A 24507-nucleotide genomic window follows, 5' to 3' on the forward strand; every position below is an offset into this window, starting at 1 on the left:
TTTCCACAACCTTTCAATCCACTCCTCTCCCTTGGATAAGCGTAGTTCACCACATCAACTCTTCTTATGTCCCTTTAGTCTCTTTAGGTATAATCAGCAACAGTAGCCTTTCTTTTGCTCAACTAGTGTGTACTGGCATTGAAATTCCTTAAGTCAAATGAGTTTTAATTTACTTTTATAACGTTCCATTCTATTCTTTCAACAAATATAAAAAAACTAAAATCAAATAAGAGTGCACCAAAACAACAATGAATTAGAAAAAATCATAACTTTGTACAAAAGCAATTCAACTCTTATTTTTTTATAGGGCCTATTTTTTATGTACTAAATTTTTGTATTTCTCTACTGAGAACAAATTACTGAGTAACAAATTCATGTTATCAAACTTTAATTGTAGGATACTTAATGAATATAGCAGTCTGATAGATATTTGTCTGTAGCTGAATCTCAAATATCATTCTCCTCCTAGGTTCTATGTTGTATATTTTATGACTTTGCTCTGTCATATTTATATCTTTAAGGATAATGGTCAGGGATAGCACTGATCAGTGTAATCTTAGGATTACCTAAAAAGTCCATTTTTTTTTTTATTGAGGAAACATTGGTTTATAATGTTGTATATGATTTACTCCTTCAGGTGGTACCATACCAGACCTACCACCAAAACAGCCATAGTTTGTTCACCACCATAATCCATTGTGCTCCCTCCCCACTTTGTCCTGTCCTCTCCTGTCCCCTCTGTCTCCTGGTAGCCTCAGTTCTAGATTTCTAGACTTTGTTACTAGTTTGGCTTTATCTGATCCTTTTTCTGTATTCCGTGTTTAAGTGACATTCTTGCAACATTGTCCTACTTCATCAGAAAAATGAAAATGATTTACATGTTCGTGAGCAGTAAAATGGTTAAGAAAAACCTTGAACCCCCAAAATCTGAAGTACCTTTTCAAAGGCTTCCTTTTGTCGCTCAAACCTAGTAGTTTCTACAACATTCTAGAATTTTTATTCTAAGACACATTCTAATACGACTAGTCTTCACACAGCTGCCTTAAGCTGGAGTAACAGAAATGAGTGTCTTTTCCTATTGATTTATGGGAATCTAGTTTTGTTCTTTGTCACTCTTCTCCTCAATTTGAATAGAAATTCACTTGTTTGATAACTAGTTTGGTTTTAGATTTTAGATTCCAGAGGGTGCCTGGGGAAAGTGATGCTAGAGCTGGAAGTTTAAGCTGGAAGTTCAGGGGCTACCACAGTGACATTTCTGTAGTTGGTTAGGTTCTGGAACATGTTGCAGTCCATTTCCACAATGAGCCTCTGGACCCCCACGTGCGTTGGTGTGAAGTGGAACTGGGTACGCAAGGTATTTCCAGGCCGCACTGAACCTAGCCTGCAGTAAAAGAAAAGGTAGTTCTGTTCAGGTTCATTGCTTTACTGGTCCCAGTGACTTTGATCTTTCTGTACTTGAAGACGTGGAATGTGAAGAAATGAACATCTAAGAACCTTGCTATTGAAAAGAGGCAGTTTTAAGGAGCTAGATGACAGGAGTCTCCCTGTAGTTAACAGTTGCATGGTTGAGAAGAGAAACACCCTATTCTAAGGGCTTCCACACTGAATGTGTTGTTTTTTTAATCACCTGTGACTTCAGTCTGGTCCAGTTTTTAGTAGTGGGACTGGGGTATGTTTTGAAGAGCTATGATTCTGGAACCCTCACTTACTAATTGCTAACTGCAATAGGTAGAATAGGCATTTTGAGAAGATGTTTACTATGTTCAGAAGTGGTGTTTGGAACTCTGTCACAACCCCACCCTGCCTGTGAGCTTTCTCTTGGTGACTGAGGGAAAAGTACGAGTTTCCTTTGAGGTGCTTCATCCCAGAATTGATCTGGGAGACCACAAAAATCTAATAAATGTTGGCAGCCCTTCCTCTCAACTTGTTGGCAAGCAACTCACTGAGTTTCATGAGAATGAATCAATGGCTCAGTAACCAGACAACCCGTCAAGGACCTCAGGAAGGGTAGGAGAAGGCCTCAACCCTCAACTGTACATTGTGTACACTATTCAACACAAGATGCAGGGGCATAACAAGAGGAGGCTAATGAAACATTTTTGTGACATTTGAAAACCAACAAGGGACTAATATTTAGATTATACAGAGAACTCCTGTAGATCAACAAGGAAGAAAGACAGGACCACCAAAAGAAAAGTAAACAAAGATTAAAGGAGGAAACAAAAAAGGCTAACAACATGAAGAGTTACAAATTAGCACAATAAGGTATTACTTCATTTCTATTAGACTGGAATAATATTGCCAAGAGGGAGGAGTGGTAGGAATACAGGAACTGTCATATCCAGTTGGGAGGAGCCCAGGCTCCTCCAGCCATTCTGCAAACAAATCTGATAGCACCTGGTCAGACCAAGTCATATCCTATCATCCAGCAGTTCCATCCCTGGCATAAATAATCACTGCCTCCCCCAAAGTTTCCAACCAGTATGTAAGGGTCATGTGTGAGGATGGTCATTGCAATAGTATTGTGGTGTTTAAGAGTTGGAGGCACTGTGGGTGTCCATCATTGTGGAGGGGAGTGGAGTGGTAGGAACTAGGGGATATGTGGAATGTTATATAGCAGAAGCTACAGATTTGACATGTGGATGAATCACAAAAACACAGTTTTAAGAGAAAAGTTAGGAAAAGTTCAACATAATATTATTAACTTAAAATACAGGCTCATGAAAAATAGTGCACGTTTTATACACACTAACAAAAGGAGGTGGGAATGGGAGTGGGACGTAGGAATACAAGGGGGTAGTTGAATAAATAAAATTCTATATTGTGAACACAGCTACCAAGAGGCAGCCTCCCCACCCTGTGAAATCCTCTAGTAGTCAGCCTTAACCCCATCACCTAGAATCACCAGCAATCACCTGCATGACTAGGGTAGCAACCAGGGTCAGGTGGGCACCCAAAGGACACCCAGTCTCCCTTACTCCTAGCCCTATAGACATGGGAGTTCCAGGATGAGAGAGGTTCAGATCCTTTAGTTCAACTTCTGGGAGTATTTACCCCCTCCTTTCTGACCTGTTGAGTTGTGTCAGTAGGATGAGAAGTTTGTAGTCTCTTACCTGTAGCTCCTCTCTTTGTGAATGAGCCCCCTTCCAAGAATGGTGATCACACAGTCCTTCATGGGAGCGTCTAGGGAGTTATGAATGCTGACTGAGGCGGTGAGAGGTTGATACTGCTTTGCAGTCTCTGGCATCTGTGGGAAAGGGCAAAACCTGGAGCATAGTCTAAGAACAGAGTGGAAGTCATTCCTCCTCCTGGGAACCCTGTTTATGCCCCCTCAGTTACTCTCCTTTCTCTGCCATCTTGACCCAAACTCTATAGCTAGCTTCCTTACGTCTCTAGCTGGTCTTCCTGACTTTACTCTTCAACCTTGATTTTATTGACTCATCACTGACCATCTTTGATGGTACCTTTCTTCCACTTAGAAACCTCAGAGGTTTCCATTTTCTTCACTTGATGAAACGACATCCCAGCCATTTTGGGCAATTTCCCATCCTCAGCACAACCCTCAGACCCTCTTCCTTTGGGTCTCTTTGCACAGTCTTCTGCCTGCGGGGAACTTTCCCACCTCTGCACTAAAAACTCATCCATTTTCCAAGGCCCAGCAGAAATGCTAACTCCTCCATGAAATCATCAAACCACTAAACTGGAATTAATCCCCTTTTCTTCACTTAGCTCATAGCAACTTTTTACCTCTATTAAAGCACTTCCATAAAAGACCAAACACTTCGCTCTCATTCAACTAGACAGGGACAAGATCACATTCCATTTGATCAGGGTAGATATGTGGAACTGGACCAAGAGCCCCAAACTGCTAAACTCCCATTTTATGATCTTGGATATATTGTTATCTAGGACTATTTCTTCATCTAATATTGGGAACAATTCCATCTCACAGGGCTTTTGTATCAAAAGAAAAAACCAACTCAAAATGAATAAAAGAATTGAATGTAAGACTTGAAACAATAAAATATGTAGGAAAAAACAGGCATACATCTGGGAAACAGATACATACATCTGAGAAACATCTTTGAAACTTATCCCCAGAAGCAAAGAAAATGAAGGAAAGGAAAAACAGCAGAGACTACATCAAACTAAAAAGCTTCTACACAGCAAAAGAGACAGTAACCAAAACGAAAAGACACCCCACGGGATGGGAGAAAATATTTGCACATCATGGAACTAATAAAGATATCAAAGATCTACAAAGAGCTTATACAACTCAACAAAAACAAACAACCCAATCAAAAATGAGCAGTGGAACTAAAAAGACACTTTTCAAAAGGAGAAATGCAAATGGCCAACAGGTATATGAAAAAATACTCAACATCATTTATAATCAGGGAAATGCAAGTCAAAACCACAATGAACCTCACACCAGTGAGAATCGCCCATTGTAGGGTAAATGAAGTTATCAGGCTTTTTTACTGCCATTCTGCCATTAGTATCTGTGGTCTTTCAACTGCACCTATAATTAGGTACGCCTGGGGCATGTACATATGTAAATGGGGACACCAGTCCTGGGTGTGGGGTGAGGGGTTATGAGGGTGGCCTCACTATGAGACTGAGGGAGGAGACCACGAAGGAAATACTGAGAGAAAGCTGGTTTGTCCCCTGATTCAGCAATAAAGACCTATAAAAATCTAATAAAGGCTCCAAAATTATCTTTTTGTCTGCAAGAACTGACAATGAACCTACTGGGCCTGAGATACCCATCTTAAACTGGCAACAACAGATGTGGAGAAAAAGGAACCCTCTTACACTGCTGGTGGGAATGCAAACTGGTGCAGCCACTATGGAAAGCTGTGTGGAGGACCCTCAAAACACTAAAAATGGATTTACCAGGAGAGGATCCAGTGATTCCACTCCTGAGAATATACCCACAGTACACTAAAACACTAATTTGAAGAGAAACCTGCACTTGTGTGTTTATTGCAGCACTATTTACAATAGTTAAAATATGGAAACAATTACTTCTGAAATGGGGACCTGAGTAGTAGTATGTGAGAGCAATTCAGAGAGGGACTAGGGCCTACCTCAATGGCAAGATGAGGTCTACAGATGGCGATGTCTTCCTGAGCAAAGCAGCTAATGCTGGACTCGGAGTGTGTTGCCATAGCTGTGAATCTGAGAAAGCTGTTCTCTGGTGGGCTTTGCTCAAAATAGGAGAAGGACAGGCTGGTGGTGATTTTCTTAACTAAAACAAATTACAGGTGATGAGTGTGTGCACACCCCAGAAACAAGCAATCATTACACAAAGCAAAGTACTCAGGACTCACTGAAGCCAGAAAGATGTCTCGTTCTCAGTAACCTCAAGTTTTTGACTCACTTGACACCCAACCCACAACCATCACTGCATACTACCTCAATGGGACCGTGGAAAGGTCCCTAGGAACTAGAGCAAGTTTAGCTCTTCAGCTTCAGTTTCTTTATCGAATATTAACAGCCACTAGTGGAATGGTTTTTGTTAAATGAGATACCAAATGAAGTGCTTATCTCAGATTCTGCCACACAATTGTTGCTGAATATATTTACTTAGTTCCTTCCCATTGACTGCTTATTCTCTTTCCCTTCTGCAGAGAAAATGAAGCCATCCTTTATCCTTGACAGATGCTCTCAAACTCATTCCCATTCCCAATCTGCAGACATCTCTCTCCACTGTCAGTGACTCCCCACAGGAAGAGGCAATATCTCCCCTGCCCAAGTCGAATCCTCTGCTTTTTAAATTTATGCTCTATCCTGAGCACATGCTGACTTGCGGTGTAACCTTGAGCAAATTATTTAACCTCTCTGTGTCTCAGGCTCCTCCTCTGTAAAGTGGGGATAACAATGGTTCCTTGCTTCATAAGGTTACGAAGATAAATGAAATAATGCATATAGAACATTAACATCATTTTTGGCAGAAATAGCTCTCAATAAACATGAGCTATAATTATCCTAGTTACTGCTCATTTTTCCCAGGAGTTGTATCATCAGTTAGAACCCATCTTTCCTGAGGCTTAAGTCATTTGCTCTCTGCTGATTAATGTTTTCCTCTACCCAGTGTCCCTGACTGATTTCCATCCAGTTTGTCTTCTCTTTCCATCCACCCTTCCAGGTAGGACTGTGCGCCTTGTCTCGCCTTCTCAACTCTCATTCGATTTAACCCCCAGGTCGCTGGCCTGTGGCATTGCTTTTAGGTACAGCTACTCTCTTAGTGTCAGCCTTGACATCTTGTGGTCTCTCTGCAGACCTTGCTTTGTGCTGCCTTCCTCTCTCTGACTTCAGTCTCTCTCTTCTCTTGCCTTGACTGACTGCCCTCTACATGACAGTGCTGCCTGGAGTACCCTCTTCACTCTCTCTCTTTGCCATGAGTTCATCCACGTCCTGACTCTGTGCTGGGATTCCCATGTCTCTCCAGTCCTTTTCTTTGAATATCAGGCTTGGGTTTCCAGTTGCCTACTAGCCATCTCTACTTGGATGTCTCATAGGTTTTCAAAACCAACATGCCACAAATAGAATTCATCATCTTTCTCCCAATTTGTTCCTCATTTTTCTTATTCTAGAGACTCACCCAAACTGGAGGCAACCCCCCACCCCACATACACACATTCTCAAGTTCAATCTATTCTACCCCCTTAATATTCTAAGTGCTGCTAGTTCAGTTTGTCTTTCATTTCTTGACTTGGTTATTGCAAAACTTTCCAGCCTCTCATCCAGTAGTCTCAACATCAGATGTGCATTAGAATCATCTGAGGAGCTTTATAAAACAAACCCAGTGTCAGGCCATATCAATTACATCAGACCTTGGTGATGAGGTCTAGGTATCAGTTTTTTAAAGTTCCCAGGTGAATCAACACAAAGCCAAGTTTGAGCACCACTACTGTAATACAGTTCCCTCCATTCCGTTCTGACAAAAGTTCTTTTTAAAAAATGAATTTCTAATCACATTGATTCCCCTTGTTCCCAGAGGACAAAACTCAAACTCTTTAACATGATATATAAGTCCCTTCATGATCTAGTCCCATCCAGCTCTCTAGTCATTCCCCACACTCCTCGCTCATCCCCTTGGAACGGTAAGATGGTGCAGTGACTGGAGGCAGAGGGGCCAGTTAGTGGGCTATTGCAATACTACAGACAAGCTGTCCACTGATTCTCAAACTGCACAAGTTTTGTAAACACCCAAAGAATTTTTTTAAAAATTGATATTTGGGTCCAACTGTGAAGTTTCTGATTTAATTGGTCTGGGGTGCAGGCTGAGCATTGAACTTCCCCAGCTGATTCTAATGCACAGCAGAGTTTGAGAGAACTACTCTAGTCCAGTGAATTTCACCCCCCTTTTGCCTCAAATCTCCTTGACTCACTTTTCTCTGTCACTCTCTTACTCATCTTTTAAGACATAAGTGCAGTCTAAATTGGAGGCAGCCTATTTCAGTCTCAGCAAGATGCACCCCTGCTATTGTACTCTCTTTACCTTATCACACACTTCTTCCACAGTTCCCATAATCTGATAACCTGAGTGCAGATAAAAGTGTGGCTGTGTTTTTCCCCCATGTGAAGCCAAATATGTATTGAGAAGGAGGGTTGGTTTGAGAGTGTGCACACTAGGGGCTAGAAGTCCTTTCTTCAGACTGCAGGGGCTCTTCAGACCTATGTCTGCTGCCTACCCAGGATAGGAGCTGGGTGGCTGGGACAAGACATAAACAATTACCCAGGTTGGCGCTGAGTGTAAGGAGTAGCTTCTGTCTCCAGAGCTCGGCAGCAAGGACACCATTGTAGTACACTGCCTGCACCCCAAATGCCAGCTGCACAGCTTTCTCCTGGTTACTGGGGTTAACCAGGGTCACAGAGAGCTGAGCATCACCTCCCAGGGGTAGGGAGCAGGGTGCTTCCAAGAACAGGTATAGAGGATCAGCAACCTCGAGACTTGGGGGGTGGATACCATTGTCTTTGCCATGTTTCATTCTCTCACTCTTAACTCTCTCCAGCACCTCATTTTCTTGAAGTGATCCTAAAGAAGGGAAAAACAAAGCAAATGTCTTACCCAACATTAAGATTTATTTACCTAATGCTGCCCCAATGCCAAAGTCACAGAGCTCTGCACACCTCTAAGACCATATTTAGTTTTTAAAAATGTGTGTGTTAAGCAGCTCTACCTCAGTGTGTCTTTTCCAAGTCACTCAGGGAAGTTCAAGTGCTATATATACATTTGCCTAGAGCAGCAGGGGAGTAAACTTTTGAAAAAGTCACACTGTCTCTGAGGACAATTTTTCAGGGACTTAAATCTTCCTTAAGTGAAGGAGTTTGAGCTTACTCCAAGGACAATGGGGGCCATTCTGGAACAGGGAAGTAACATGGTTACCGTTGTGTCTTGGAAAACTCATTCTGGAAACTGACAGTTGTAACAGGAGCAGTGATGGAGAGAATGGAGGCAGGGGGTCCAGTGAAAACACTGCTGTAGTACTGCAAACAAGAGATGATGAGGCAGTGGGGAAGGAGACGAGAAGACAGGTGAGAGTAGTGTGGGATGGTAAAGGGCAAAGACTCAAGAAAGTGCAAGCCTTCTTGTTTGGACAAATAGGTGGACGGTAGCGCCATTAACAAACAAGGAGGGAGGAACAGGTGGGGGGGGGTGTTGGTGGAGAGGGGGAAGGGAGAACATCTTGAGGCAGCTGAGTTTGGTAGTAAGCTGTTGTATTGTTTCATAGCAGTGGTTCTCAACTGAGGACAGTTTTGCCCCTCAGGGGACATTTGGAAATGTCTGGAGACATTTTTGGTTGTTACACTGGTGTGTGCATTGGGGAGGAGGGGCTGCTGGCATTTAGTAGAGTGCTGCTAAATGTCCCATGATGCACAAGCGGCCTCCACCTCCCCTCCCCCGCCATAAATAGTTATCTGGCCCAATATGTCAGTGGTGTGAAAAGAGGTTAAATCCTGTTTTATATAATAAGGAAAGGACTGTGACTTTCTCTGGCCTATGTCTGTTTGGCCTATTCCTTCCCCTCTGTTGTGGTTTCAGATGCTGAGAAGCCTGGAGCCCTCCCCTGCCCAGTACCTTCTGGGTACTTGTAGTTCTGCGTGATGTCCTCACAGCGGTCACTGCCCACACCCTTGGTGCTGATGTTGTTGCCAACATACTTGGTGTTGGAGTCGGTCAACTCCAGTGCCCCATCCTCACGACACTTCCACACCACACAAGATGCATTTACTGCTGCAAAAAGGTCTGATACTGCAGGGCTCAGCTCCAGTGTCCCCTCCTTGACAGCTCTGACTGGGACCAGCTCACAGGCCTCCAGCACTGAGGGAAAGACAGGTCAGCGAGCAAGAGAAGCCATGCTTCTCAGTCCCCACACTGTATCCCAGGATCGAGGTCAGAGGTGGGTACTGAGCAGCGTTTCTGAGAGGACTTCACAGAGGTGAAACACTATTTAGTGACAACACTTTTTAGTTAGGGTTATGACTGAAGCCCTGTCAGAAACTGGACAGGTAGACCCTCAGAAATGTAGCACATAGGAGCTCCTAAACCAGCTTTTTTACTGATATAGAAGTAGGTCATCTTTACTGAGCACTTTAGATATGCCAGGCTCTGTGACCATTCTGTTATGGGAACAGGTGAGCCATCCTTTTGGGCCTCTGAAGATTCCTTCTGCGAGTCTGACCCTAACCTGATAATGTCTTCATCCATATACAGACATTAAGAAGTCGCACCCTAGAGTCCCAGAGCCAGCACATCCACAACAATCTTAAGACCCTTTTCCCGCCATTGAGATTTACCTCCTTCACCTGTCGCTAGTCTCTCCTCAGCCATGTGCTGAAGATAGCTACCACTGGCATCTGGGTAGCATTCTGTGAGGTGCTACCATTCCCTTCCCTTCTCTTGTTTTAGGGGTTCAGACCCCCTTTGGAGGATCTGCTGCTCCTGTTTCCTCCACAGGGGATTCCTGCAGCTCATGCAGCTCTGTGTAGCCCAAGGTGGTCCTGTCCCTGGGTCCACCTCAGACTTTACCTCCACCTCCATTAGCAGCAGTTGTGTATATAATCTGCCATCCGCCATAGCCCTCGGGCAAAGCAGGCCGGGTCATCCAGCACTCTGTGGATGTCTGGTATATCCTGAGGGTAGCAAAGGGAACAATTCAAGTGGTAAAAAAAAATTAGTCCTGAAGAGGTTCTAGTAATGGCAGAGTCCTCCTTGCAGTGCGGGTGGGAGGACACTGTGTAAAAGTAGTTGCAACAATCCCAGGAAGGGATGTGTATGCCATGACTGACCAACATGTCACTGTGTCCAACCTCTAGGAGTCTTTAAGGCCTCCTGTCAGTGCCAGGGCCACTCAGGGTGTGGGGTTCCAGTGGGGTGATAACATGCAAGTTTGGAGCACTTCCACGTCGGAGAACTCATCGCCTTTGGGCTACTCACCATATTCTGCCCCTCTGGCCTTCGCCATTCTGAAGCCCCTCTTCATTGTAATACTCATCTATGAGCAGTTCCCCACCGGTACCCTGGGCTGAGGCGAAGACGGTGATGACACGGGCAGGGATTCCCAGGCATCGGAGCACTGTGTGGAAGCGGGCAGAGAGTCAGAGGGCTCCAGAGAGGCCTGGCCTGGGAGTGTGAGGGAGGTAGGATCCTCAGTGTCTCCTGTGGGCAGGGATGGCCCTAAATGACATGGTGGAAAGAGGCAGGGCAGGGGCTCTGGGAAGCTTGGATTGACACCAGGCACAGGAAGTATAAAGGCCAAGAAATAAAATCAAATTAGTTGCACAGCTGGGAAAGCTCACAGAATACACACAGAGGGCTAGGGAATTGCTTTATGAGGGCAGGGGCAGATATTTTGGGGAGAAAGTAAATTTGGGAGCAGAGTTTGCCAGATGGGCCCACATTTGCTCAGGAACAGAAGCTGGATGGGAAGAGCTGCCAGGGATAAGCAGCTGGTTTCTTGGCCAGAGGGTGTTTTTGAAGTAGTTAAGGTTGCAATGAAGGTAGGGAAATGCTGCAGAGTGGAGTCAGGAACTGTGTTGGGTGCTGTCTCTCCCACATGGGGTGCCATGGGCATCCCAAACAGCAGAACAGACGCTCTACATTAGCCAGGGTGACCCATGGTGCAGCAGGCAAACCTGCTCTTTACCTGTGCAAGCAACAGCGGCCAACACCCAGGCCTGACCAGCATACACAGGTCGCCCGTGGCCTGTGAGCCACTGCCGCAGGATAGGGACGCTGCCCCGACGCTTGTTCAGCAAGGCCCCTTCCGGGGTGGCCTGGGTCTGCGGAGTGGGCAGGACTCTCTTCTTCTTGAGAGCGTGCAGCTGTTTGGGGAAATATGTGGCTGTTATATGAATCCCAGGATAGGACAGCTTCTGGGGTATAAGTAGGGCTCAGAAGGGGCAGTTCTCTACCCCTGGAGAACAGAACCCCCCACATCAGAGTCACCTGGAACTTGTTAAACCTTCAGGTTCCTGGGCCTGCCCTAGCCTACCGGGTTATGATTTCCAGGGGGGAGGGCCCAGGAGCCCTCTTTATTAACAAGTCCTCTGAAAAACAGGTGTTTGTGGGCCAACTGGCAAACCCAGCTCAAGCCTCAAGAGGAGCAGGCTGGCTGCTTCTCAGCGGGCTGGTTTCACTGCACCTTTGCTCTCTGGCCCTAACAGCTTGAGCTGTTTGCACCTGGAGCCTGGAGCCTCACTATCCCAAGCTTTCTCTTCCTCCCAGGCTGTCCCTGTCCCTCACCACTTCTTCAGAGGGGAGTCCAGAGGCATAAAAGGATATGAGCAACACATGATATTAGTGAAAGGACTTTTAGGAAAAACAGGAAGACGCCAAGCTATCTTTAAGGTCTGTGTCTTCTTAGAACAATTTAGAAATGAAAGTCCCTCTGACCATCTTAGCAACAAGCCTAAGTTGGATTCTATTTCCTTCCTTCCAGGGACCCCAACCTCCAAGTTGGGGCTGGAGAGAGGAGTACGCTGAGGAATCTGCTCCAATTTTAGTCTATTAGGGATTGTGCCCTGAGAAATGACACCTCCTTTTGCTTTTCTCTCCCCTGAGGAGCCTCTTGTCCTCTCCACACTCAAAACCTTGTCTAAGAACTGGCTCCTAGACCTTGGGAGGAGGGGGCCATTTGTGATTTGAAATTTGCGAGGTTACAGAGAAATTTCTGGGGCAACTATGTCAGAGATCACTCTTCTGATGTCCTCCCCATTCTGGCCTCTCCCCACCCCATGTTTCTCACTCACCAGGGCACCCAAAACGCAGGCCACATGCACGGGGTTGCCCCTCTCCTCCACCTGCTTGTCCACGCTCAGTAAGCTCAGGCTGAGGTCGATGACATCACTCTCGAACTGTAAGGACCACGCGGGACCATGATGAAGAGTCTCTGGCCAGGCACTCGCCCCACACAACAGCCTCCCTTGTCTCCTTGCCCTTGTCTTTTTCCAGACTCGGGCTCCATTCCTTCTCCCCTTGTGGCCTTGTCCCCTGGTGCCCCTGGTCCCTGTGCCCAGGCAGACCAGTGCTTTGCCTACTCTGCCATATGACTCTCCCATAGGGGATGAGCTGTTGAGAACCTGGCTGTGGTGTTTCCTTTCATTCCTTTCAGTTTCCTTTTTAGGGAGCTGCTACTGCTCTTGCTAGCACTGACGGGTGGAGATGGCAAGCTGGCTCCTTGTCTTGAGGAGCCATAGCTTAAGAGTGGAGAGGGACACACAGCCACTTAGAATACAGATCTCAGCATTGTAGCTGGGCCTCCAGGAAGAAACACCAACCTAGAACAGAGAGCACAGGGGAGAAGTTGATTCTGCCTTTGGGGGTATGGATGGCTTTCAGGGGGTCTAAAAGGATGGGTCTGAGTTTTCCAGGAAGTAAGCATGGAAGCTATTGGAGGCTGAGTGAACATTCGGCCTGCATGTCACGTTCAGGAATGGTGGGGAGCTAGTGCAGGAGTTGCTCTCAGGGAAAGGAAAGCAGTGGCTTAGCGGTGAAGGGCCTTGTGTATCAAATTAGGGAATTTGCTTGTTGTTCTGTATGTGGGGATTTAACAGAGATTTTATTTGTGTGGGCTTTAGGAAGGCAAATCTGGAAACTGTAGGGGGTGGTCTAATAAAGCCCTGAGGAAAGAGAGGTACCACCTGGCTGAAATGGGCTAAAGAAATGGGACTTTGGGACCTGCCAGCTCTGTCTGTCCTGAACATTGAATGTTAGGGAGAAACCACTGTCCCCTCTCCTTCCCGGAAGACCCCCCCCCCAGCCCTCTACCTGGCCAAAATCCCAGGACATTGTCTCAATGCAGTCAGCTGTGCCCAGGTAGATGATGCCATTCTGGTTCAGTACGTACTCCCTACGTTGAGCCTCATTCTCCAGGAACACAGCATCCTCTGGTGAGAAGCAGGCAGCAATGAGGGCCTGTGTGGTGCGAGATCTGCCCTCCACAGCCTGCCTCTGCCCTCCCTGCCCAGGTCAGGTTTAGCTGCCAAGTTTCCATTTGGCTCTGGGGTTGGTGGGGACTGAGAGGCGCATCCTCATTTCACTGCCTCCACTGGGACCTGACATCCTCTCTGGTGGAGGGTGGGGAGAGGAGCCAGTCCCTGGGTCTGCCAAGGATGTGGCCTTTTGGTCAGCTGGGCAGACAGGAACATGTCAACCTTTAAAAGCCTACTGGTTCCCAGAATACACTTGCAGCCAGAGTCTCTAGACCCAAGAGAATTTGGCAACAGCACGGGGAGTTTCCCAGAGGGCCCGTTGTTCTCTCCCACAAGTTCAATTTAAAAAACAAAAACAAAAACAGGTTGACAGGGTTGAGCAGAAGAAAGAGAAGTATTTGGCAAGATGATCAGAGGGAGCAATGGGGCTGGGACAGTGGAAGCCAAAGCATTGGCTTTTTGCTGTGGGGGTGTTCAAGTGGGGGTAGGATTCCCATCGTCTCTGCCCAGTGCTGCTGCTGATGTCCTCATCCAAGGGTTGGCTGGGAATCATGAGGAGGATGGGGGCTTTTAGGGAGGTTGTCACCCACTCTAGGAATCTGGGAGCAGGGTGGGACCTCTCTCCACCTGGTGTTGGGGTGGAGTCAAGGGAGGTTAGACTGGTTCCTGGAGACTAGAAAGAAAAAAAGGTTTCCAAACCATCCCCTCCAAGCATCCTACCAGGAGCAAGGAACTTAAAGCAACAGAAAGAGAAGATATTCAACGTCAGGAAGCACTGAAAAGACCTAAAATCACAGAACCATGTGTCCCAGGAGCACTTGACTCCTGTCCCTCCATCCTGAGCCCTCTCTGAGAAGTCAGCTGACCATCTTTGACAATCACTTCAAACTGAGGTGTTTAACCCCAGACTCAGCCTTGGTCTGTGCAATATGCTATCAGAGCACAGGTAGCCCCTTTTCTCCACCTGGTACAGCCCCCCCCCTTTATAAACTTACCTGCTTATGAATAGGACTCTGATTTTCACTATAGATGTAAGATTTCCTTTAAATCCAAGAGAGCCCCATTCCCAAATATACTCAGATAACAGATAAACAATGTGCCTGATAAGCTCTGAAAAGTCTCTTAATCACCTCCCAGATGGGCAGAGTCAACCACCACCCACCCTCTTCCCAGAGGGACATCTCCATACACCCTCACTTGTCAAGGTCTTCCCAAGGCAGGTCCCTACAAGCCAAGCATGGAGGCAGAAATCCTGGCATAGAATCAAAACTGAATTTCCTCTGAATCAAGCACTGTTCCAGAACTATCTTTCCTGTATCTTTGAGGAGGCCACCTGGGCCTAGCTTTGGATTCACACTCAGGGTCAGCAAGGTGGACACATTAAAGCCTTGGCTTTGGAGGAGAATGACTTGAGGGTCTTTCTGTCAGTATGTGGAGAGCCTGGGACTTTGCTTATTACCCACACTGGGTAAGGGACACCTGAATGGACCATCTATTGTATTGTTTATCTGCCATCTATTGTTTATCTGCCAAAACCCTTGGAGCAGGAAAGAAGGGCCTGAACTGATGGCAGACAGGCCCATCTGAAGGAGAGGGGATTGGAGAACCCTACCATAGGCAAAGGAAATGAAAAGAGAGCCCACAGGGATTCAGGTGCCGTATAGAAAGGGAGTCAGGGCTGTGGGAACCTGGGAAGATTTCTTCTATTTCTCCATGTTTCCTCTTTCTCGGTCCTGCCTTATAATGAGCCCCCCCCCCTCAGGCTAGCAGAACTCTTGACAAGAAAGGGCTCAAGTTTGTTGCCTTGGGTGGCAAGGGTAGGAAAGCCTGGAGAAGCTGTTTTTCATTCCCCAAAACAACTCTTCAGGGTACCTCAAGCAATTAGGTGGGTGGTGGCAGATTTTAAAAAGGAAAGACAAGGCTTAGTTTTCAGCATGGGAAGCAAAAGGAGATGCCCTCTGGGGTTCTCTTTGGGGCATGGTAATCATGTCTGATGGCCTTTCCTACGCCATGAAATAACCCCAACAACCAGGGCTGAGCTTTACCAGGGGTGGCCTCTGGTTACCAGGCCACAGGAGGTTACCTGATTCCAGGAAACCCCCACCAATAGACTACATTACTGTAGGCCTTCCTTTATTTGGCTACTGCAGTCAGATATTTAGGTTGGTCAGTGTGGAAAGGACCAAGCAGTCTATAGTAAGAACAGAACAAGTGGAGATAATAGAGAGAGCAGAATGGGTCAGGTTTACTATGAAGCTGAAACTTTGGGGCTCCTCATGAGCATAGACCCTTTCAGGCCCTGGGAGGGGCCTTCCTTAGCAATTCAAAAATTTGTAATCTTTTTCTTAAAGTGGATCCCTCCAAATTACTTAAGCTTCAGGACCAACAAACCTGGACTCACCCTAGAATCAGGCCATGGGAGGCCAGGGAGAAAGCAGGTTGCCTCCATTCCTGAAGTTTTTCCCTTTCTTGCCCTGGTATTATTATAGTAAAGGATAGCTCTTCCAAGGTCACCTTAGTGGATCTCAACAACTGAAACTAAAATAGTCCCAGCCTGCCCCCGAGTTTGGTTTACCTTTGCTTTCAGTGGGAAACCCCAGGCTGCACTGGTGACAGGACCCTGGGTCTGACCCACCATTCAACCAGGGAGAAGGTACTGCAGCAACTGAGTGCTGTTTTGCTGCCATAGCAGGAGCTGCCTGCCAGGGCCTGAACTGGTGCTCATTGCTAGAGCTGTGCCCAGCTCCCAAGACTTGAGCCTCTGTGCAGCTGAGGTTCAAACTCACCTCGACCCCAGGGGTTAAAGAGCAGTGTGAAGCGGCCCAAGAGGCGTGGCTTCCGCCCAGAGACCTGCAGCAGGAGGGAGTAGTGACCAATGACAGCATCTGCAGGTGTGGTCACAGAAAGAGTCCAGGACTCTGCATCTCTGCTTTCCACCGCAGCACTCCACCACTTCCGGTCTCCAAGACTGGAAATCGGAAATACGGCTTCTGTCCTGTTGCTTGTGGAAGGCTGCTCTCCTGCAGTCACACAGATGAATCAGTCATTTTGGACTTCTTGGTCACAACTCAGAGTCATAAAGTCAAATATCAAAAGTTGGAGCAGGTGAAATTGGTCTTGAAATGAGGAGAATGAGAGCGAAAGTGGCCCATTCAGTGATGGGAAGCAGTCAAGGTGAAGGGAGAGCACAGACCCTCAGCCAGTGGAGGCACATAGAGAAGTTTCCTAGATATAAAATGGGGACTGTAAATAGCACCCGCCATAGGAGTGACATGAGCACTTAATGAGATATTATATGTAAAGCACTTGTAATACAGTATCTGACTTGTACAGATTCAATAAACAGCAATCAAATGTTATATCTATCCTGGATTAGGTATAATTCTGGGGATACAATTTTCTACAAAAATGATAGTCTATTTGCAACCAAAAAGATGCCTTAGTGATAATGCTGCTGAGCAACTTCTGTATCATGAAGAACGCTACTGTGTACATTATCTCATACAGCAACCCTACAAGATGGACAGGGCTTCTTGAGGATTGGGAGCTATGTTGGCCATTTTCCCCATGGTTTCTTGAGGGGGTGCTAGAAACCCCTTACCCCTAGATGTGCTGCCAAAAAAGCGTAGTCCTACCCCACTTACCAGTTTGAGCAATGAGGGTCACCTTCTTTAGGGCAGGCAGATATGTGTGTACTGGAGCTCGGAAGTGCAGGCTGATGGTGAAGGCCTGTCCCCTCCTCACAATGAGGTGCCTGGAGCTAAAGGCCTTGGTGTGGTGCTCTTCATTGTTTCTTGCTGCCTGGAAGTTGCAGCTCTTGATCCCCAGTCCTTTTTGGAAAAAAGCAGAAATCATGGAGACTAGGCAAATGTGACCATGAAAGTAAAAGCAGATACCCTGGTATTAGAGAGGCCAGGGCTCAAATCCTTGGCTTAACCTACTTATTAGCTGTGCCATCTCAGGCAAGTAAGGTAAACCACTCTGAGCTTCAGTTTTCTCTTCCTTAAAATAATACTCCTTCCTCACAGGGTTGTGGCAATTAATTGAGGTAACATATATAATACAATTAGCACAGAGTCAAATATGCCATAAATGCCATTAATCGAGGCTGTTATTACTAAGAACAATGCTTGTTCTTATTGTCGATCTCCTTTTTTTGCCCACAATCCAAAAGCAATTAATAAAGTAGAAATTCTTCCTCACCCTCACTCACTTTTTTTTAGAATTCAATTAGGTAACTTTTAGAGCTGGTTTTGAAATCACTGAGTCCAATTCTCTTGTTTTATAGATGAGAAGACTAAGACCCAGGGAGTTAGAATCAACTCACCTGAGATCATACATAGTTATTTGACCTACAGACTCACCAAACAAATTATGCAGTCCAGAAAAAACTCTACAAGGAGGGGACCCAAGAGTATTATGACAGTCTGATATCAGGTAATTCTCATTTTACAATAATAATTTGCAGTGAGACTTGTATATGTGCAAGACCTTTAAAGAGGTCTCTGAGATTTCTACATTCTCAGGGTCTGCCCATTTTCTTGTCTTTTATCTGCCTCTGCCCCTTTTAGCTGGATTCCCTGACTCGTACCATCCCTTCTTTTCCATTTGACCTTGAGACTAGCTATGACACCCTCATGTTACCCCAGGGTCATCTCCCATAGGTATCACAGCCCAGTGAGAGCAATCATGTGATGATGCTGGGATAAGGCTATAAATTCATCTTAACCACCATCCTCACAACTATGATCACCAGCTTACCAGCAACAACCCTACTCTATTACCAACTCATAGGTTTACTACCAGTATCACCACCACAGCACCCACTACCAAAGCCCCACCAACATCACCTCCATCATCACCAGCACCCATCTACCACACCCTCGTGTCATATCACATATCACATTGCCATCCCCTCCACCACATCCTACTTCCTCTAATGAAAATGCATAATGATGGAGGGGCTACTGATAGTCCAATAAGCCCACAAGGAGCTGGTTTGGCTCACCCTGTCCCATGGCTGCTGGCTGATATCCACTTGACCACAGGAAAGGCCTGTCTTGAACTCTGGCTCTGGGATCACTCCCTGAATCAGTCTCCCAGATGGAAATTGATGGAAGTACTTGTAAATAGTGCAGTTTCCTTACACTTCTCCTGTGAGCTTGCTGACAGGTTTCTTCTGTCCTGCTGGTATCTTTTAGACCAGCTGCTGGGAGTGACCCTTTTTCATTTTATCTCTTGTGCTGGAGGCTCAGGCAGCAGTGTAGAGTAGGGGAGTGGGGTGGGGCACTCTATCAGCTGGAAAAGCCCTGAAGAAACTTATAATTGTGTTACTCAGTAGCCTTGAGAGACTCACAGATGTCACCTGGACAACACTGAAAGACTCTGGAGGAGATGATTCCACAAACTCGAAACCCATTTGCAGCTCCAAATCGCAGACTCTAATTTATCATGGTCTGCAAGTTGCTATGTATTCATGGGCTGATTCAGTAATACAGAGAAATAGCGTGTGTCTGGGATTCGTCTGTGTGAAACAGATAAGGAGGTAGAATTTGTTGGTAAAAATAAGTGTCCTAAAAGCAGAAGCAAGTGTTCTGCTCTTCCAAGCCTGTTGGTCTGGGACATTCTACCAGAAAAGTTTGGAGCTATTTTTGGATGAAGTGCTTATGTCTCTCTACCTCTGCTCGTTTAGTCACTGAGAAGACACGGCACAGGAGAGCATCTCTTGTTTGGCCCTTTGATTTTCCTAAAAGCCCAGCTTTTACCTGAGCTTCTGAGACTATGTTGCCAGAAGCACTCTTAGAGCAACTGTACAAGCCTGCACATGTATGGGATATGTATTAGAAGGATATCAAAGAAACTGCAGGGATTATTGGTGGCCTGTGGGGAGACACTTGAGGAGTGGAGTAGGAAACTAATTTTTCTGCTTTTTACCCTTTTATGCTTTTGAAACCTTGTCCATTTGAAGAATATTATTATGTTCCCCCCATTCTTCATGAGAAATGAAAGGTAAAGTTTCATTATTTGAACATGATATAATTTTTACCTGGAGAACATGAATCTACTTTAAACATGAGTAGAAAAGAAGATAATTTAGTAGGTTGGCTAGCACCAAAATTATAGAAACCAATAGTTTTCATACATATAGTCAACAACCAGTCAGAAAATGTGAATAAGTTTCAATTTACAGTAGTAATAACAGCAGAAAAAAATCCTTTTTAACAAAGGGTTTTCATTTCCTTAATGTAAAGTATGCTTGCAAATCAATAGGAACAACAAATCAATAGAAAAACTGTGAAAGATATGATAGATAATCACAGAAAAGGAAATTCTGATGTCTCCTAAATACATGAAAAAATATCCAACTTCATTTAATACAAATGAAAAAATAAACTGAGTGAGTGCTGGTTTGGGAAATAGTTTTTCTCTTATTGTGCTTATAGGTGTGTAAGTTGGTTTAGTTTTATGGAGGGAAATTAGGGAAAATATCAAAATCTATACTTTTGGTCAGCTATTATACTTCTAGATACTCTTATCATATAAATGACCAAACATTTGTAGAATGAAATTTACAGGTATATCCAGTGCACTGATAGTTACAATAGCAAAATATTAGAAACTACCTAAATGTTCCTAAATAATAGCAATAATTTAATTAAGGAACTTGCATTCCATGGAGTACTATAGAAGCATAAAAAAGAACAAAGTAGGGGCCTCCCCGGTGGTGCAGCGGTTGAGCGCTGGGCTGTAAAGCTGCCTGCAGCCTCTGCAGCGCCGGTTTGATCCCCAGCTGCCAGATGAGGGTCTTGCATGGTGTGCTCTCCTGAAGCCTGCTTTCTCCCCTCAGCAGTGTATTTGTCAGTCTGTCTGTTCTGTTCCCCGCTCTGGCTCTGGTGAATTCTCTCACCCTCCTGCGCTTCTGACTGTACCCAGTGCTTGTATAAATAAATAAATAAATATTAAAAAAAAAAGAGAGAACAAAGTAGCTGTATATAAACTGATGGGAGGATTTCCAAGTCTATTATTAAATTGAATAAGCAAGGAGTAAAACAGTGTGAACAGTATGCTACCTTAGTTTAAAGGGTGTGTGAGGAGAGAATATATTGCATATGAATTTTTTTGTGTTTGCATATAATATTTCTGAAAAGATAATGCTTCTGTATAGGGAAATTCAGTGACTTGGAATTAGGCTTTTTTTCTATATGTCCTTTAGTATCTTTTTACCATAAGACTATGTTGTGTTTTTTTTGTTTGTTTGTTTGTTTTTTTAAATTAACCATATTATTTTTTTTAAAGATTTTATTTATTTATTTATACATGCACTGGGTACAGTCAGAAGAGCAGGAGGGTGAGAGAATTCACCAGAGCCAGAGCGGGGAGCAGAGCAGGCAGAAGGACCGAAGTACACTGCTGAGGGGAGCAGCGGGCAGCAGGAGAGGTCTGCGCGCCATGCGGGACCCTCCCCTGGTCGCCGGGGAGCAGCCGGGGATCGAACCGACGCCGCAGAGGCTGCAGGCAGCCTCGCAACCCAGTGCTCAACCGCTGCACCACCGGGGAGGCCCTGTTTTTTTATTTTTTTAAATTTTTTTTTAAGATCTATTTATGGGCCTCCCCCAGTGGCGCAGCAGTTGAGCACTCCCACAGCCTCTGCAGCGCCGGTTCGTTCCCCGGCGGCCAGCGAGGGTCCCACAAAAAAAAAAAAAAAAAAGGAAAAGGAAAAAAGATCTATTTATTCATGCGTACAAGAGCTGGGGTACAGGCCAGGGGGTGAGAGGATTCAACAGAGACAGAGTGGGGAACAGAACAGGTGGATCTACTGAAATACACTGCTGAGGGGAGCAGTGGGCAAGTCAGGCGAGGTCTGCCGCACCATGTGGGTGGCTCCCTGGCCACGTTTCGAATTCTTGCTTCAGTGGCTGTGGATAGCTTCATGTGTTGTGTCTTAACCCCTCGCGCCACCAGGGAGGTCCCCATTAGGCTATGTTTTATGATAAAAGAGTAACAAAACCTTGCCAAGGAAAGAAAATGATAAGCAGAAGACATTTTCCCCCACTGTGAACCCCCTACCTGAAAAGGAAGTGGGGGTGTCACAGCCTGACTTTCCTTTTGGGGTTTTCCACTCTTCTGGTACTAGCAAAGAGACTCTTCTCTTTCCTGGTATAATTCTCATGGGATTTCACAAATAATCACTCTCTGGCAGCATTTCAGTTGGGGCATTTTGGGGGGATCCCATGATGAGACAGATAATGTATTCTGTTTGAGCTGGAGAAAAGTGAGTGGGGAATGTGAAGAGGGAGGAGGGAGGAGAGACCAGAAAGGTCTGTCCTGGCAGACCTGGCAGAAAAACAAGTCTTCAACTGGCGTGTCCTCAAGAAAGACTTATTTATTCATTCATGACCCAAATACTTATTAAGTACTATTGTGCATCAAGAATTGTATTGGGTACTGGTTATACAATAATAAAGATTGATATGTCCCTGGACCCAGGAACTTACATTCCAGCAGGGAGAAACAGTACTAAATGCCTACAGTGAGAGTTTACTTCCCATTGTGATAAATGCTTTAAAAAAGAAATTCCAAATTTTAGGACACAGGTGTGAAGGTCAGGGAGGACTTCTTAGGAAAGTGATATGTAACTAGAAATGAAAGAATAAATAGGAGTTAGCTAGGCAATGTGGCAAAGGATGGGGTGGGAGGAAGAAAAGAGAATTGCATCTGTAGACCCCCTGAGGCAGGGAGCAATAGAAAGAAAGTCAGTGAAACTGGAACACAGATTGTGAGAGAGAGAGTTAAGGCAGGGTCTACGGCCATACCACCCTGAACGCGCCCGATCTCGTCTGATCTCGGAAGCTAAGCAGGGTCGGGCCTGGTTAGTACTTGGATGGGAGAGTTAAGGCAGGAACAAAATATTGGACAATTAAGGATTTTGAATTTTATCCTCAGAGCGGTGCAGCAGGTGAGACAGGAGAGGTCTGCTGTACCATGTAGGTTAGCTCCCTGGCCGGGGACTGAACTCATTCTGCAGTGACTGCTGATAGCTTCATAGTGCTGAGACTTAACCCCTTGTACCACCAGGGAGGCCCTTATTTTAATTTTTTTTTTGAGGAAGTGTCATGCTGTTTTCTGAAGTGGTTAGACCCCAGCAACTTGAGGGTCAATACACAACTCTTTTTGCATTTCAGTGGGATAGACAGTGCTCTCTCAGCTCATTAGTGGCAAAGAGCTGAGCTAGGGTTCTGGATGGGAATGCTTCCTTTTACCTTATTGTGCCACAGCACAGAGAAAGTGTGTGAGCAGCTGGGCTTCACTGCAGAACTTGAGACACACTCTGCAAGTCTACTTGTGCTTGCACACCCTTACCTGCTACAAGTTTTTTGTTTGAGCTGTCATCCCTTTAATCTGTTGAAAATCTTGACTCCCTTCAAACGTGCAACAAACATTACACAACATCTTTGTGTAATGAACAATGAAGATATTTTCAAAGTAGTTCTGGGAAATGCAGACTATACCATGACTAGTAACTGTAGAATACATCACCCATAAATGAGAAATAAACCATTTCCAACTGATTTAAGATTATTTTTCAAGGTTTAAGTCACACTGTGAGAAGGGATCCTTTGAGCACCTGAGAGTGGGAGAGTATGAACCAACATCCAAACCCACTACAACTTACCCACTGGGTCAGGCCTTTCCCCTTGAGGCTTAGGCCCCTTCTCCCTCTCTCCCTCCCTCTCTCATTTTTTTTTCTTTCTTTCTTTCTTTCTTTCTTTCTTTCTATTGAGGTAACATTGGTTTACAACACCATATGTGATTTAGGGGAAATGGCTCACACCTACTCAGATATAGATCATCACACCACACCCACCACCAAAACACTCATCGACCTTTACCCTAGACCATTGGGCCTCCTTTCCCCTTGTTCCCACCCCTACTGCAGTCACATTTGTAGAGTTTGTTTTCATTTAGTTTCATCAGTTCCTTTGTTTTGCTTCTCTATATTCCACATATGAATGAAATCCCATGCTTGTCTTTCCCTTTATGATTTATTTCACTTAGCATAGTCCCCTCTAGTTTCATACATATTGTCACAAATGTAAAAAAATTCATATTTTTTTATAGCTGAGTAGTAGTATTCCATCGTATTTACAGACCACATCTTTTTTTTTTTCTTTCTATGTTTGATTTCTAATAGCTTGCAGTGCTTCCTAGAAAAATAATGACAGTCACAAAATCCAAGCACTCCTGTAGGTAGAGGTATAGGAGAGCATACTTTTTTTTTCTTCCTAATTTATTTTCTTTTATTTTTTAAAATAAATTTTATTTTTATATTCCCCATACAATTGCAACCCCCTTATTTTGACCCCAATCTCTCCCCTCCCCGTCCCCAAACCCCCATAGAGTGTCTCTGGTTCATAGTTTTTTGTTGATTTTGATTTTCACTTTCTTATAGTTATTCATTTTCCTGGTCCCTTATTTAAGTTTTCTAGATTCCTGCTATGAGTGAGACCATCCGGTATTTTTCTTTTTCTTTCTGGCTTATTTCGCTGAGCATGATCCCTTCCAGCGCCATCCATGTTAATGCAAATTGCATGTGTTTATCTTTTTTGAATGCTGAATAATATTCCATGGTGTATATGTACCACATCTTCTTGATCCAGTCATCTATTTTTGGGCATTTGGGTTGTTTCCAAAGCTTAGCTATTGTAAACAGTGCTGCTATAAACATAGGGGTGCAGGTGCTCTTTGGAATTGATGTTTCTGTGTCCTTTGGGTAAATACCTAGGAGTGGAATTGCTGGATCATATGGAAGCTCTATGTTTAGTAGGTCCAGAAATCTCCACACAGCAGGAGAACATACTTTTAAGCCACCTGGTGCACCCTTATCTACTGCCTTTCACTTAATCTGTAAGCCTCTCTTGGTAGCTTTCCTTCCAGATATTAACCTTCCAGAAGAGTCTAATTAGACCAAATCTTCTTAATCCACTCCTCTGTCATTGGCACTTAGCTTGTTTCCAGAACTTGTTTATTGTAAAAAGTGCTGAAATGAACATAGGAATGTGTATA

General features: G+C 44.9%; 1 protein-coding gene across 1 annotated transcript; it reads right to left on the reverse strand.

Moving 5' to 3' along the window:
- Window positions 1–1218: 1218 nt before the first annotated feature.
- EPB42 (erythrocyte membrane protein band 4.2) lies at window positions 1219–18862 on the reverse strand (the record flags this gene model as incomplete). The annotated part of the gene is made up of 14 exons (XM_084240138.1): window positions 1219–1381; window positions 3114–3247; window positions 5091–5251; window positions 7745–8044; window positions 9089–9331; window positions 10040–10143; window positions 10448–10586; window positions 11157–11334; window positions 12262–12366; window positions 13280–13398; window positions 16230–16463; window positions 17088–17273; window positions 18452–18539; window positions 18800–18862. 14 exons carry the CDS (start codon window positions 18860–18862, stop codon window positions 1219–1221), a joined length of 2217 nt encoding a protein of 738 aa, XP_084096264.1.
- Window positions 18863–24507: the final 5645 nt, after the last annotated feature.

The sequence above is a fragment of the Talpa europaea genome (assembly GCF_964194135.1).
Source record: "Talpa europaea genome assembly, chromosome: 8".
Taxonomy (NCBI): domain Eukaryota; kingdom Metazoa; phylum Chordata; class Mammalia; order Eulipotyphla; family Talpidae; genus Talpa; species Talpa europaea.